Source organism: Hordeum vulgare, chromosome 6H, assembly GCF_904849725.1.
Source record: "Hordeum vulgare subsp. vulgare chromosome 6H, MorexV3_pseudomolecules_assembly, whole genome shotgun sequence".
In the NCBI taxonomy this organism is placed as follows: Eukaryota; Viridiplantae; Streptophyta; class Magnoliopsida; order Poales; family Poaceae; genus Hordeum; species Hordeum vulgare.
The window spans coordinates 10,374,357-10,388,616 of NC_058523.1; the positions used below are offsets into that span (position 1 = coordinate 10,374,357).

The 14,260-nt window shown below is 43.6% G+C and overlaps 1 protein-coding gene across 1 annotated transcript; it reads right to left on the reverse strand.

Moving 5' to 3' along the window:
* Positions 1 to 6,481: 6,481 nt before the first annotated feature.
* Positions 6,482 to 12,347, reverse strand: LOC123404559 (wall-associated receptor kinase 1-like). The gene is made up of 4 exons (XM_045098495.1): positions 11,406 to 12,347; positions 9,562 to 10,053; positions 7,978 to 8,127; positions 6,482 to 7,898 (listed from the first exon to the last, which is right to left on the reverse strand). The coding sequence occupies exons 1-4, from the start codon at positions 12,319 to 12,321 to the stop codon at positions 6,646 to 6,648; spliced, it is 2,811 nt and encodes a 936-aa protein (XP_044954430.1). The 5' UTR covers positions 12,322 to 12,347; the 3' UTR covers positions 6,482 to 6,645.
* Between the last annotated feature and the right edge of the window lie 1,913 nt (positions 12,348 to 14,260).

Below are 14,260 nucleotides of genomic sequence, written 5' to 3' on the forward strand. Positions count from 1 at the left end.
GTTGCTTCGTGAGGGGCTGATTTGGATCCACTAGTTTAATGGTATGGTTAGACTTTGTCTTAATTCTTTTTTTGTAGTTGCGGATGCTTGCGAGAGAGGTTAATCATAAGTGGGATGCTTGTCCAAGTAAGGGCAGTACCCAAGTGCCGGTCCACCCACATATCAAAGTATCAAAGTAACGAACGCAAATCATATGAACATGATGAAACTAGCATGACAGAAATTCCCGTGTGTCTTCGGGAGCGTTTTTCCTCCTATAAGACTTTGTTCAGGCTTGTCCCTTGCTACAAAAGGGATTGGGCCACTTGCTGCACCGTTGCTACTACTTGTTACTTGTTACTTTTTGCTCGCTACGTTTCACCTCACTAAACCATCACTTGTTACCGCTACTTTCAGTGCTTGCGGTTATTACCTTGCTGAAATCCGTTTATCAGAGCCTTCTACTCCTCGTTGGGTTCGACACTCTTACTTATCGAAAGGACTACGATTGATCCCCTATACTTGTGGGTCATCAGTGATGTAGGAGTAGGAGGAAAGGACGCCTCCTGCGTGTCATCCTGCACATGCACATGCAGTGGCTCGGCCTTCCTAGCCGGCGGTACTGCAAAGAATGCTCATCTCCTCTCATGACTAAGCTTATGCGGAGGTAAAACCAGCTTTGATGTGTGGAAACAAAACGTTGGATTGGAACATAAGGGGCTGCCTCAACATCCGCATCCTTCTGTACACAAGCACTCCCAAGGTTGTATGATGCACTCGTAACATCGAAAGACCCAAAACGGAATGCAGCCACGGGTGACTTAGATGTAGAAGATGCACCCCCAATCAGAAGCGGTTTCTCCTTATTAGAGGAGGGAGGAGGGTTAATGTTGTCCTTTGACTGTTCGGAATGCCGATCATTAGCATCCCCATGATCCTTGTCCCTATCCTCCCCATCAGCCATGTGAATATCTGCACCATTTGGCTCCTTTTGTTACACCTCCTCGACCTCCACATCAAGATCATAGTGCACACCATCATAAGACCACGGAGCAAAATCAGGTATGTGCTCAACATCAAGCACCATCACAAGCAATCTGGCAATCCCCCTTTTGCGTGTAAAAGGCATGTCGACTTTCTCAGTCTTCCCAATCAAAGAGCCAAGGCTCCAGACGATGAGGAAGTCGTGAAGCAGAATCTCTGGAATGCCTAAGAACCTGATCCAAACCTTCTGCAACCTAGTACCCTGCGGTGCTGGTTTAATGCATTCCTCAAACTCAAGTAAACACTTGCTGCCACTAACCTTACTGACCCCAAAAGTGAGTAAGCGTTGAAGATCCTCTCTTCTAGGAAACTCAACCTGGAAGGTATTTTGATCTACTCTAATTGGTTCCCAACTGTAAGCCTCAGAAACCAGCCATCTCATCTGTTGAGATACTTGGTCCGTAGTCAATTCACCATTTGTAACTTTGACGAGACCCGTCCTTGAACTCTCAAGACGGGAGTAAGAACCAAAGTAGACCCTCGTGTCTCAAAAAACATGAGTTTGCTGTGACAAACACCATAAATGGTCATGACTGGCTTAGGAGCTAAAAGCAGTGGGCACGCCGTATCAATATGACCAGGCTTCTGACAGATGTCACAAAGAGCCGTGGTACAGTCCACAACAAAGTGACCGGATACCCCACATCTATAACATGTCAATTTTTCTTTTTTGCGAGCCGCCTTGTTGGCTCGCGCAACTTCCCGGTCCTCTGCCGTTTTAGGAGGTAGTACCCGTGTGGACACGGTGGTAGTGGCTTCCTCACCGACCGCTTGGATAACCTCCTTCCACATCGGTCCAGAATTGTTCCGGCCAAAGTTGCGTACTCCACCGACGCCTCTCTGCCGAAAATTTGCACCTCGAGCACCCTCCACAAAATTACCTTCGTGGGGTTGGAAGGGACGATGCCACTGATTAGCACCTCCCCAGGACCTCCTCCGGCATTCCAATTCGAACGACCCCCACCCGGACCGCCAGCAGATTCATTCCATTGATTTGGATATCCTTTGTATCCTTGGTAGCCCCCACCGCCACCACGATGGTGTCCTCCAGAACCACCACGGCCGGCAGTAGGTGCCCCTCGTCCATGAGCAACAGGAACGGCAGTACGCTGCACTCCCTCCCGCTAGCCAGCAAGAACGACAAAAGAACCAGCCTCCCCAGCGACAGAATTCGGCTCGGACGCTGTCGCCCCGGTCGTCGTCGCCACATGTGCCACGGGTGCAGATTGCTTCGCCCTCATAGCTACGAACGTAGGAATACGCGTAGCTCTACGGAAGCGCGATGGAATCCTGGCTTAGGATATCTTCTACTCCCTCCGTTCGGAAATACTTGTTCTAGAAACGTACAAAATGAATGTATCTATAACTAAAATAAGTCTAGATACATCTACTTCTAAGACAAGTATTTTCGGACGGAGGGAGTATGTTGCTCTGAACCGAGAAACTCCCGATCGGCCCCCAGACACCGTTATCTCTTGATCGATATTGGAGTTAAAAAGCGTATTGCCAGAATCAGTGTCAGACTCTTTCCGTAATAAAGGAGAATCGAGCTGGACTCCTATACCACCCTGGGCCGTATATCCAGATGTATAGAGTCCAGCAGATTCCAAAACAGGCCCGTCCTGGCCAAGTAAGCCTTTCAACCGCAAGTCCCTCGCCTCTCGGATCCCAAGATCCGGTCTGGCCGTGGTTGTGGCCGGCCGCCGTTGCACCGCCGCTGACCGCCGATATTTCTTCTTGAATGGCACTTGTTTCCATGAGTCGATAAAATCCGCTAAAGTTAGTGTCGGTAGACGTACCTTAGGTAATGGCCCCTTCCAAGGTTTTACCGCGTTTGCCGAAGTTCGCCGATGAACCACTTGTCGGAGAACCTCCACCCTGTCCTCATCGTTGTCCTGTAACCTCTTCCAAGCTTCGTCGGACTCTGGAACGAATGCATCGATGCGCTTTGCAACCTGCTCCTCGGAGTATCCGACCAAAATGGATTCACAAACGAGGTCGGAGGGCATAGGAGAAGACACAGGCATATGGATGTCATCTTCGTCGTTGCGTTCTTCATCTGCCAGTGCCCAAAACCGGCCGCCGACGCGTCCGAATCCAGTGCTAACCGGCGACGAGGCCATCTCATGACCTCCCCCGTCTCGCCCCAGATCGGCCCTCCACGTTTTTTCGGAGGAGCAGTTCTCTCTTTCCCGTGTATCCCTACCCGTCTGGGAATGACGTCACACAATGCCTAGGCTCGAGCTGCTTCAAGCTGACGATTGCAGAGTGCTGGACGCATTCCGCGGGCTGCGAGTCCTCAAAAGCCTCAAGCAGATTCGGTTGGTTAGCTATAGTCTTCGTAAAAAATTGAAGAAATCGGTGAAGAGGCAGTGAGCAAAGCATATGAAGCACGTGAGAGTGAATATTGTTGACTAAACATTGTTTATATATGTATGCATATACAGGGCCGGTCCATAGATTTCTGGGGCCCTCGGGCGAGACGATAAAATGGGGCCCTTGTAGACAAATATAAAATTGGCATGCATTCTTTTTAATAAGCAATATATAGTAATTAGTACATATCATAGATCAATGTTCTTTGAACAGGGACAATAAAACACAAACCACAAATTATTTATTTGTAATCATCCAGAGGACTACATCATAACAGAATGGAAACAATATAGTTTTTCCTTTTTGATATTCTATTGGGTCTAAAATAATTGTCAAGTGAACCTTTTTGATATTCTTCCATTTCATCTTTCAGTTTTTTTCTCTTCCTTTTCTCACTACCAGATAAACATTTTCTAGATGACATTTCACCAAACAAATTGCAGAATTATTTTTACAGGGAACAAAAACACCTGAATATGTGCAGCTCGATGTTGTTTTGTTGATGTAGCCAGGCCTGGATGTAGCTTCCAAAATCTGGACAAGTCCCCAACACTCACTCTCCGCCCCCACTTCTCATCTCTTGAGTATTGAATCTTCTGTGCTCCCTGGCCCTGCACTTGCTCAGATCCAACGAATCTTTGAACAATAGGCCTGTAGAAGAAGAAGAGAAAAATTGGAGATGTGAGATGTGAGATGAAGGGGACTAGGGGAGCCAATCTATTTAACAACGAATCAACAACGGTACTGCCGGATTAGTGGAAGGACTGATTGACCGAAGGAGAGACGTCAGGAACGATGATTGGATGAATTTTCTCGGGGAGACGTTGAGCCTGCATTGAGGATGGATTGAAAGACAGAGATGATTGGGGAAGGAAGCATCATTGGTCTCCATTAATCACTGCACCGGGAACGGTGGCCTCGTCACCTCGAATTAGGTAGCCTCGGAGCTGCGTGCGTGGATTGGAGAATTTAGGGGAGGAGACGAAGACGAGGAGACAAGAGCGGCGCCGCAATTGACGACGGTTGTACGCTGCGTCCAGGCCTGGCTGTGTCATGCGTGCGGTAGAAAATCTGCCTGAGATGCAATACACTCAGTCTGAATACACTAAACCGCTACCTGGGCTGGGGCCCCTACCTCCCGGGGGCCCAGGGCGGCCGCCCCGTTGCCCCGGCCTATGGGCCGGCCCTGTGCATATATGGTCATGGATGACTAGTAGGACGGTGATGATGCAGTAGAGGTACGTATCACTGTTTTTGATGTACATTTCGTTCCTTCTAGCATAGATGGAATGTGGTTACTGCTGCATCAAATTTGATCATTCGTAAATGCAACATGAAAAACTAAAAGATTGTTCCGAGAGCTTCGGGACATGATCATCAGGGTATAATGACAGACTAATTTTATTCAGACATATAGCTGAGGGGTTGGATCAGAGCTGGAGAAGAAACAGAACAGGAGAAGAAACAGAGCAGTACTGAACTACTGATTGATTGCCCACGTACTGGGTTGTTGGCTTTTGAACGTGCGTATGCAACTGTACAGGCGTGCCTACGCGATTCTTGCTTCGGACGGCTACTTGACGGAATTTGCGTAACTAGCGACACGAATAAAACTGATCGATGGATTTGATGGCTAAAGGCCCGTGTCGAGCCTTTGCTTTGTATTGCTTTTCGTTTTTCTGGTGTTACAATCAACACCCCTAGGGTGTATTTTATACACGTCCACAAGGGACTATGGAAATAGACTAGGACTAGGAATCCTAATACTACTAGGACTCGGTTTGGCTTTCTTTCCTAATCCTACATGAGCAACATGATTAACATCTACATTCACCTTCTTAATCTTGTTGCTTGACTTCACTTCTTGCACTCCGACTTTCCTCCTCATCTCGATGAACTTCTGTCGACCGAGGGACTTGGTGAAAATATCGGCAAGTTGGTCTTTCGTGTTCACATGTTGAACCTCGATCAACCCTTCTTCAATGCATTCCCGGATATGGTGGAACCGGGTATCTATGTGCTTGCTCCTTTCGTGATGAACCGGATTTTTACACAACGAGATTGCAGCTTGGTTATCGATCTTCAGTGACACCTTCTGCACCTCCCGCTTTGCAAGAATAGCTAGGAGTCTTCTCAGCCACACTGCTTGACAAGCCGCCGTGCTTGCCGCTATGTATTCTGCCTCGCATGAAGACAGTGCACCACCTTTTGCTTCTGAGAATTCCAGCTAATCGGATTCGGGCCAAGGTAGAAAACCATGCCCGTTGTGCTCTTTCGGTCATCAACATCACCTGCCATGTCACTATCTGAATATCCACGAAGGATCAATCCTTCCTTTCCCTTTCTGTACGTGCAGCCAAGATTAATTGTGCCTTTCACATAGCGTAGAACTTGATTGCCCACGTACTATTTGTTTATATATGTATGCATATATGGTCATGGATGACTGGTAGGACGGTGATAATGCAGTAGAGGTACGTATCACTGTTTTTGATGTACATTTCGTTCCTTCTAGCATAGATGGAATGTGGTTACTGCTGCATCAAATTTGATCATTTGTAAATGCAACATGGAAAACTAAAAGATTGTTCCGAGAGCTTCGGGACATGATCATCAGGGTATAATGACAGACTAATTTTATTCAGACATATAGCTGAGGGGTTGGATCAGAGCTGGAGAAGAAACCGAGCAGTACTGAACTACTGATTAATTGATGCCCACGTACTGGGTATCAGCCAGGGATCCGCAGTTTTTTGAATGTCGGTAGTTTTTTTTTTTTTTTTTTGCGAATCGAATGTCGGTAGCTTGATTGTACCAAATTCATTGATCAGAGAAAGAGAGAGGAGCTACAAGCGTATCCAAGCTGGGTATACAGCAAGAGGGCTCCAACCTCCAAGAGACCCGGAAGCAAGAGGAAAACTAGAAAAAAAAAGAGAAAAGCAAGATAAGCAAATAGCGACAAGGACTCAGCCTGGGTCGAACGGGATGCCTGCGCCTGCTAGGTTCCACAGGTGGATTTCCAATCTGAATAGTACTAACCAATCTGAGTAGTGAAAAGCAAGAACAGCAAATACCAAGGCAATTTAAGACAAGAATAAGAGTGAAACTTTCCAATCTGAATAGTATTGACCACACATTATTAAGGCAATTACAGCGTATACTTTACCCTCCCTATCAAAGCACGAAAATAATATAGCATTTCAATAGGAGAAGCAGACAACCGAACATTGGTGGGAATACGATAAACTAGCGAGGGAGAGTCGCCGATGCCATGAACTCTTGCTCCAAGCTGTAGCAATTTTGGTTCCTTTGAGAATCTATATTACTTCGGTCTACTCTACCACTCGGAGTAGTCAACATCGGAAGAGTGTCTTGGCTTTGTCCACTTAACAAGGGTTGCATGTCTTCATTTTTTAAAACAACCTGAGATGATCTCAACCTTTTAGATCGCACATACTGCAATTTCATCTCCACTTGTTTCATTGTAGGTCTCTCTTCACCTCGTAGTTGCAAGCAAGTCTCCGCAAGAGTGGCGATATCATTAATCTCTTCATTTGTTGCTTCCTCGAGAACTTGAATAGCTATTATTTCTGCAAGTGGTTTCTCCCTCATCTCCCAAAGGAAGTAGTTGGACAAGTTTTGCGTTAGCCCAGAGTCACTTGTAAAAATAGGCTTCTTTCTGAGCAGCAACTCTACAAGTACTACACCAAAACTGTAGACGTCACTCTTCTCATTCAACATACCCGTGTGGTAATATTCTGGATCTAAGTATCCAAATGTTCCTTGTATATTTGTAACAACGTGAGTTTGGTCAATAGGAACCAACCTTGAAGCACCAAAATCTGACACTTTTGCAGTGTAATTTCCATCTAAGAGTATGTTAGTGGACTTCACATCACGATGAAATATCGATACTGAAGCAGCTGAGTGGAGGTAATACAGTGCTCCAGCAGCTTCCGCAGCAATTTTCAAACAATCATCCCAGGAGAAGATAGAGCTGCTAGTGGTACTGGCATGAAGGATTCCAAATAACGAACCATTAGGGATGAAGTCATACACTAGCAGTGGGACTTCGGTCTCAAGACAACAACCCAAGAGCTTCACAATATTCCGGTGATTTACTTGGGAAAGGACTGCAACCTCATTGATAAACTGGCTTATCTCAACTTGCTCAATGACTTTAGACTTCTTTATGGCCACTACCCGTTGATCAGATAAGATGCCTTTATAAACCATGCCATGCCCTCCACGACCAACGATACGCGTGGGATCAAAATCATTTGTTGCCTTTTCTAACTCTGATAGTGAAAAAATCTTAGTGTTGTCACTTGCATTTTCATCTGATGATATCAATTGCTCGAGGAGTAGACCTTGGTTCTGCCGAAAATGCTTTCTTCGCAGTTTCTTCTTGATGTCTTTTTTCCATCTCCGGATGAGTAATATTACAATTGACATGAGAAGTATAATTCCAAAACCAACGCTAATCCCAATGGCGATACCTGTAATGATTATGTCCGTCATTACTGTTCAAGATTTTATGGAGCTCATTATGTGGAATTGGTTGTACCATGAACTCACCTAGTACCAGATTTTGTTTTTTGGTCGATACGCACATCTTTAATGCAGTGTCATACACTGTATTACTAGGACATTCGGTGCAATAGTGACCTCCTTCGGTATTATGACAAGTCCCATTACATGTGCCTGGTGCGTTGCACTCGTCAACATCTGCAACAATAAGTATATATAACGCAAGATTATAATACATAAGTATTGTAACTAAGTTTCCCAGTAGTGCCTGCACGTAATACTACCGTAGGTTATTTGAGCTTAATGTAATTTGAATATTAGGGGCACAACAGAAATTAATAATTATAGAATGAACCCATACAGATTTTTGTTCGTAGACAACTTATTTACAGGTTACCATGTGCACAAAGTATATATAGAGGTCGAGCTTGAGCGCGTTTTTGCATATCTATATTTTTTTACTTTGAGATTGTTTGGAGATATAAAGGTATATTCACTTCTCTAAAAGGTGTGCGATCACCCATTCATTATGGCAGTTCCCTAACACAGAGATGTTTTTCATATATATCCAGATGCACTCCCCTAGCCCTTCAATACCCAACTCTATATAACATTGCCCAACGAAAAGAGGAATATGTTGCCACGGTACTTCAATCCATACCTCTTAACATACAATTTAGGAGAGCTTTAGTTGGACCACGGTGGAACACATGGTTACATCTGGTCAGAAGGCTAATGCAGATTCAACTATCTAACCAGACAGATACTATTCGTTGGACTTTGGCTGCCAACGGAGTATTCTCAGTTAAATCCATGTACACTGATCTCATTAATAATGCACCAATATCTAGATCACTACATATATGAAAAATCAAGGTGCCCCTAAGGATTAAAATTTTCATGTGGTTCATACACAAGGGTGTGGTATTAACCAAAGATAATTTAACAAAACGAAGATGGAGAGGCAGGGTGAATTGTTGTTTTTGTGAAAAAAATGAAACAATTAAACATCTTTTCTTAGACTGTCCGCTTGCAAAACTTCTTTGGCGCACACTACATATAGCTTTTAATATATCTTCACCTACATGTATGAATTCGTTATTCACAACGTGGCTCAATGGAGTCGACGGCAGAATATCGAAACTTATTAGAATTGAAGTCTGTGCGTTATTTTGGGCTATATGTAATGCTAGGAATGACATGATTTTTAATGGCAAGAATTTCAACAACTTTTTGCAGGTTATTTTCACAGCAACGTCCTGGATCCGTATGTGGTCGTTACTCAGTCATGTGGAATCCAGAGATCTTATGGATATTGGGTGCAACCGATGGGAGACGGCCTCTCGGGTTATCTTCAACCGATTTGGATGGCGTGCTAATAATATGCTAGGTGTATAGGCATCGTAGTCTGTTATCAGTTAAGCCGGATGAGTAATTTATTTGTTTAATTTTTGTACTCAGATTCAGAGATTTGTGGACATCACACATATTTTTATTTATTATTAATAATATGGCTGCATGCATCGATTGATGCAGAGGCCGGAGGCTCGTTTCCTCCTTTTCAAAATAAATAAATAAACAAAAATATCCAGATGCACAACGGAGGAGGAGGCAGAGAGATGCAGTGTGTACCTTTGCACCCATCGGAGATATATGGATTCCCATCAAAACCGGCCATACATGTGCAACTGTAACCATAATATGCTCGTTCGGAGTTGACTTCCAAGCATTTGCTATTCATGCTGACACATGCATATCCGGTATTATTCGCCTGTGCCTCTAGGCATGTTAAATTGGCTACGGCCCACTGTTGTGGTACTACACCTCCGGAGGCAACATAGTGGCCTGGATCTTGAGGTACATTCACCGAAAGGTGCTCTTCTTGGTATAAGCTGTATTTAACATTCACTAGCCCCTCCATGATATTTATAGACTTTACATAAGTGATGTCTTCTGTATCGCCGTTCACGCCAAGAAACTGGAGGGTAGACAAAGATGAATTTGTACAATTGAGCTGAAATGACATCCTTGCAGAACAACCGTCCTCTAGGCCAAATGGGAAAGGGACACTGATTTCCCCACACCATCTAGAGCAGTTGGTCTTCCGCTGTATCGGATCATACCCTGATTGAATAAAAAAAGTCGGTGCATGTATTTTAAGATTACCTTACCGCTCAAACAAGAAGAAAATCCTACCTAATGCAAGAGGTCACGAGATCAACTCCTAAAGATCCTAAAAATTTAATGACATGACCAAAACACACAGTTTCATATTTGGAATATTTTCATACCATGACCAGAATTTATGAAGTCCATCATTGAGATATTTGGAGAAGTATATTTTCAAGCTCCAAATGAAGCGGACACCATAAGAATTCTTGAGACGGGTTCATTAAAAGGTTTTCCATGAATGCTTGAAAGTATGGATTGCACGCATTGGAAGTGAAAATTTTGCCCTACTACATAGCATGGACAGTTCAAGGAAAAGATAAGGATGTAACTATAATTCTAGAATTTGTGTCATTAAATGGCATTCATATTCTGGATTGCTAGGATCTAACAATGATAAGAATGTTCTGCAAAGATCTCATCTTTTTTCAAAGCTTTCTGTTGGCGAGGAACCTCCCGAGGCAGGGCCGGCCACCGTCGTCGTCGACGCAACCATCATCGTCGCTCAGCAGATCGGCCATGCCTCCCCACATGTAGGGGCCCCGCACCACCCCTGGGACACGGGAGATAGGCATGCCTCCACCGTTTCTGGGGAAAAAGATTTCGAGGGAAACTGTTTTGTGTGCTATAAATGCAACTCCAATTGCTCCCCTATCTCAAAACTGCTCAGTCTGACAACTACGTGGTGGACCTCTGGATGCCCGGTCCGCAAATATCCCCGTGATTTGCGAGAATTTGAAAAAGCTGACCTGTTTGCGAACGTTTCATGTAAGGAACTACACGGACCACGGTTTTGGAGTTTCCTAGGAGACACCTTAGAAAAGGTAGAATAATCCTACAACTCATCATGAAATAAAAGAGCCTAAACCTGCCAGAAATTCAAAACGAAGCTTGTACTCATATGCTCCTGCATGTACAAAATCCAATAATTGGTTTTAAGAAGTCCTTTTTTCTGCAATGATCATTTTTGTTTCTTCCATACATGTGAAAATTTTCATGAGAACAGACTTGTGGCTGGTCTGGGAAAAAACGACCCTAAAGATGAAAATGCCCTTTTACAGCCGAGCTCAAATGAGCTTTGGGTCAACAATAAATTCAAAATATATTTAAAAAATCTGTTTTTTTTTCAAAAAACAATGGAAATTGTTCTAAGATCTTGCAAAATTTCAGTACGAAATCATATTTGTGGAAGTGGTGGCAAAATAAAAAAGTTCTTTTTTGCCACAACTTCCACAAATGCATTTTCACGATGAAACATTGCACATCTCACTGCTAAAAAACTAGGCTTTTTATCTCAGAGCAATTACCTTTGTCACGCGAGCAGCCATCCGTTATGTATGGATTGCCTCCGTAACCACCGTCGCAGTCACAGTAATACTGAGCAGGACCAGTATACTCATACTGAAACACCAGGCGACTGCTGCTATTGTTGCTGAGACATGCATAATCTGTGCTGTTTTGGAAGGGCCCACCAGGTTCATCAACGGCGATACCCCAGGAAATATACGCGTGATCAGTGCTTACATCAATTGTATCCCATATGGAGCTTCGGTTACTGTGCGCTTTGAACTTCAGCTTTCCAATCTTGTGGCGGACGAACTTGATGTCCAAGCCGGTAGTAAACTCGGACCTAACATCGGTGGAGCAACATCCTGTACCGTTGCAGTCCTGCCTGAGGCTGGACACCTTATCCGTGATGTCTTCGTCAGGGCATGTCGTATTGCACTGGCCCACCGTCTTGTTCGTATCGTGGTCGAGCACATACATGTCGAAGTCGCAACCAGTGAAGTTTAATTGTAAAGAATAGCCACCGGGAGATCTCCCAGGATTCCACGAGATGTTGTATGCATCCTCCTCAGGTCTCACGTGGACGGATTGGGAAAACGATACCTCGATAATTTGTCCGGCATAGTCATCGCCGGGTTTGATGTCATCGACGACCTCGGTGATGCCGTCGTGCAGGAAGAGTCTGGGGGGCTGCGACGCATCGTGGGTTCTGTTGCAGAAGAGTTCAAAGTCTCGCCGCGGCGGCCGGAAGCAACCCGGCCCTATGCCGAACGGGTAGTCGAAGCTGAGGTTGCCACACCTCTTCTGACAGCCGGCCAGAGAGGGAAGATCACTCCTGTTCCCGCCCTGGCTTCCTTGCACGCCAGCGGATGCTCGCACCGTTGCCATCCATAGCAACAGCGGCGCGAGCAAGCAGAGGCGCCTCATCGTCTTCATCACAGTATTTGTGGGAAAATGGTGTATTAAGCTTTAGGTGTCTCGCTGCTTTAGCTTCCAGCATTGGTACTCTTGCATATTTAAGTACCTGTCCAGTATCACCATTTTCAAACGGAATTACACGTTCCGTCGCTGTTGTGGTGGAAAAAGGACAGACATTTTCCGAACTTGATTTTGTAAGGTAGGGAACGTCTTTGAAGAGTTCAGCATATCCCCTACAACGGGTTAGAATGGTGTACAGTATTAATTTCTGATGTAACACATACTTGTGGCGAGAACAAGTCCGTGTATTCTCTGCCACTCAACGGCTCTGGATATTTCTGTACTGGAAGTACAATTCAAAACTCCCCTCTCGCATTGACTGACTTTGTGGAGTCTCAAGTCTTTGTTTTCAAGTGGAGATCAGGACATATGGGATAGCTTTCTTATTTAATTAGATGATGCTTCACGCGTTGCTGCAGAAACATTGCTAAAAAAGAAATACGTAGTTGTTTGAAAAAAATTAAAACTAATCAAAGCGAATGTAAGCTTGAAAACAATAAAGGGAGCCACTACACAGGGACGCCCCATGAGCACTTTTCCATGCGGCGGGTTTTCCAACATGCATGCAAACTAGTATATCAGCAAAGGTTATTTTAATGTTGAATTTTTAAAAAGTTTTATCTTTTAAACTATAAATCCAATTGACGATCCGTTTTCACCGTTAGCTTTCTCGCAACGAGATCTTTAAAACTAGATCCCATGTCGACATGTTTCGACAACATTTTTTTTCGTCGATAGTTGTCAGATTACTATTATTTAGTTGTTACATTATGAGACACTTAGTAGCCATATTTAATTAACTTAGTTGTCAACTTGGCAACCGTGTGTATAGATTTTTGGCAACTACGCTTGCTTAAACCCGACGACCATGTTTGACAAATGATTGTTGCCTTGTAGCAATTTGCATTATACATGATATAAACGCATGTCATAGTTTTGATTTGTCAATTTAAATATGTCAACTTGTCATCTTTACATACAACTTTGCTAGAATTTTTTGTGCATGTTTTCTAGTTTAACTGTGCCGACTTGTCATATTTACTAACAATTATCAAAAACAAAAAAGATTTCTTGTGGTCGTCGGTTTTAAATATGGTGAGTTGTCATATTTTTGCACGTTATCGTTTCAAAAAAGTTGTTTGTGCTTGTCCATTCGATTATGTCGAGATGTCATATTTATACGCAATTTTTAAAAAATATGGCGATTAAGTTACTTTATCAGACAAATAAGTACTTACTAATATGACAAGTAAGTGCAACAAATGTGGTAAGTACGAGAAAAAAAATGTTGTCAAAACATATCGACATGGGATCTAGTTTTGAAGATTTCGTCGAAACAAAGTTAACGACGAAAACTGATCATCGACCGAATTAACGGTTTAAGAGATAAAAATTTTTAAATTCTGACCATAGAAACGAAATCTAAGGTGAGCCCGCTGCATGGGAGCACCCGGATACGCACGCTTCTCTTTAGATTTTTCCAACAATAAAATACAAAGCATATAAAAAGTGAGTAAAAATTATAGCTAAAATGTATTTTCTAACCAAATATGGAGGATGAACTCTAATGCAAAAAACTACTTATGACTAATATACATGAATTGATGATGTGAAACCATTGCATGCATAGAAAAATGCAAAAAATTTATATCTTGCATCGCATACTTACTTACGTGTCATGATTGCATGGCTAGAAAACTTAGGTACTGGGTTGTAGTTATTTAGGAATAGAGAATTCGCAGACGATTGTCTTATTTTTCAATGGAACACATACATTATTTCAATTATCCTGGCAGCACGGCAAACATCTCTGGCAACCACAATTCTTACATCAACGGGTAACATCTTCCAGCTGCCAAATGGCTCTCTCTAGAACAAACAAAAACCTCCGACAAGG

What these genes read in the sequence shown, in the direction of transcription:
- LOC123404559 (XM_045098495.1), bottom strand. Translation starts at nt 12,321, where the DNA reads ATGAAGACGATGAGGCGCCTCTGCTTGCTCGCGCCGCTGTTGCTATGG. An exon ending in TGGCTGCTCGCGTGACAAAG is followed by an intron (nt 10,054 to 11,405) that starts GTAATTGCTCTG and finishes TTATTCAATCAG; the next exon opens with GGTATGATCCGATACAGCGG. An exon ending in AAAACAAAATCTGGTACTAG is followed by an intron (nt 7,899 to 7,977) that starts GTGAGTTCATGG and finishes TAATCATTACAG; the next exon opens with GTATCGCCATTGGGATTAGC.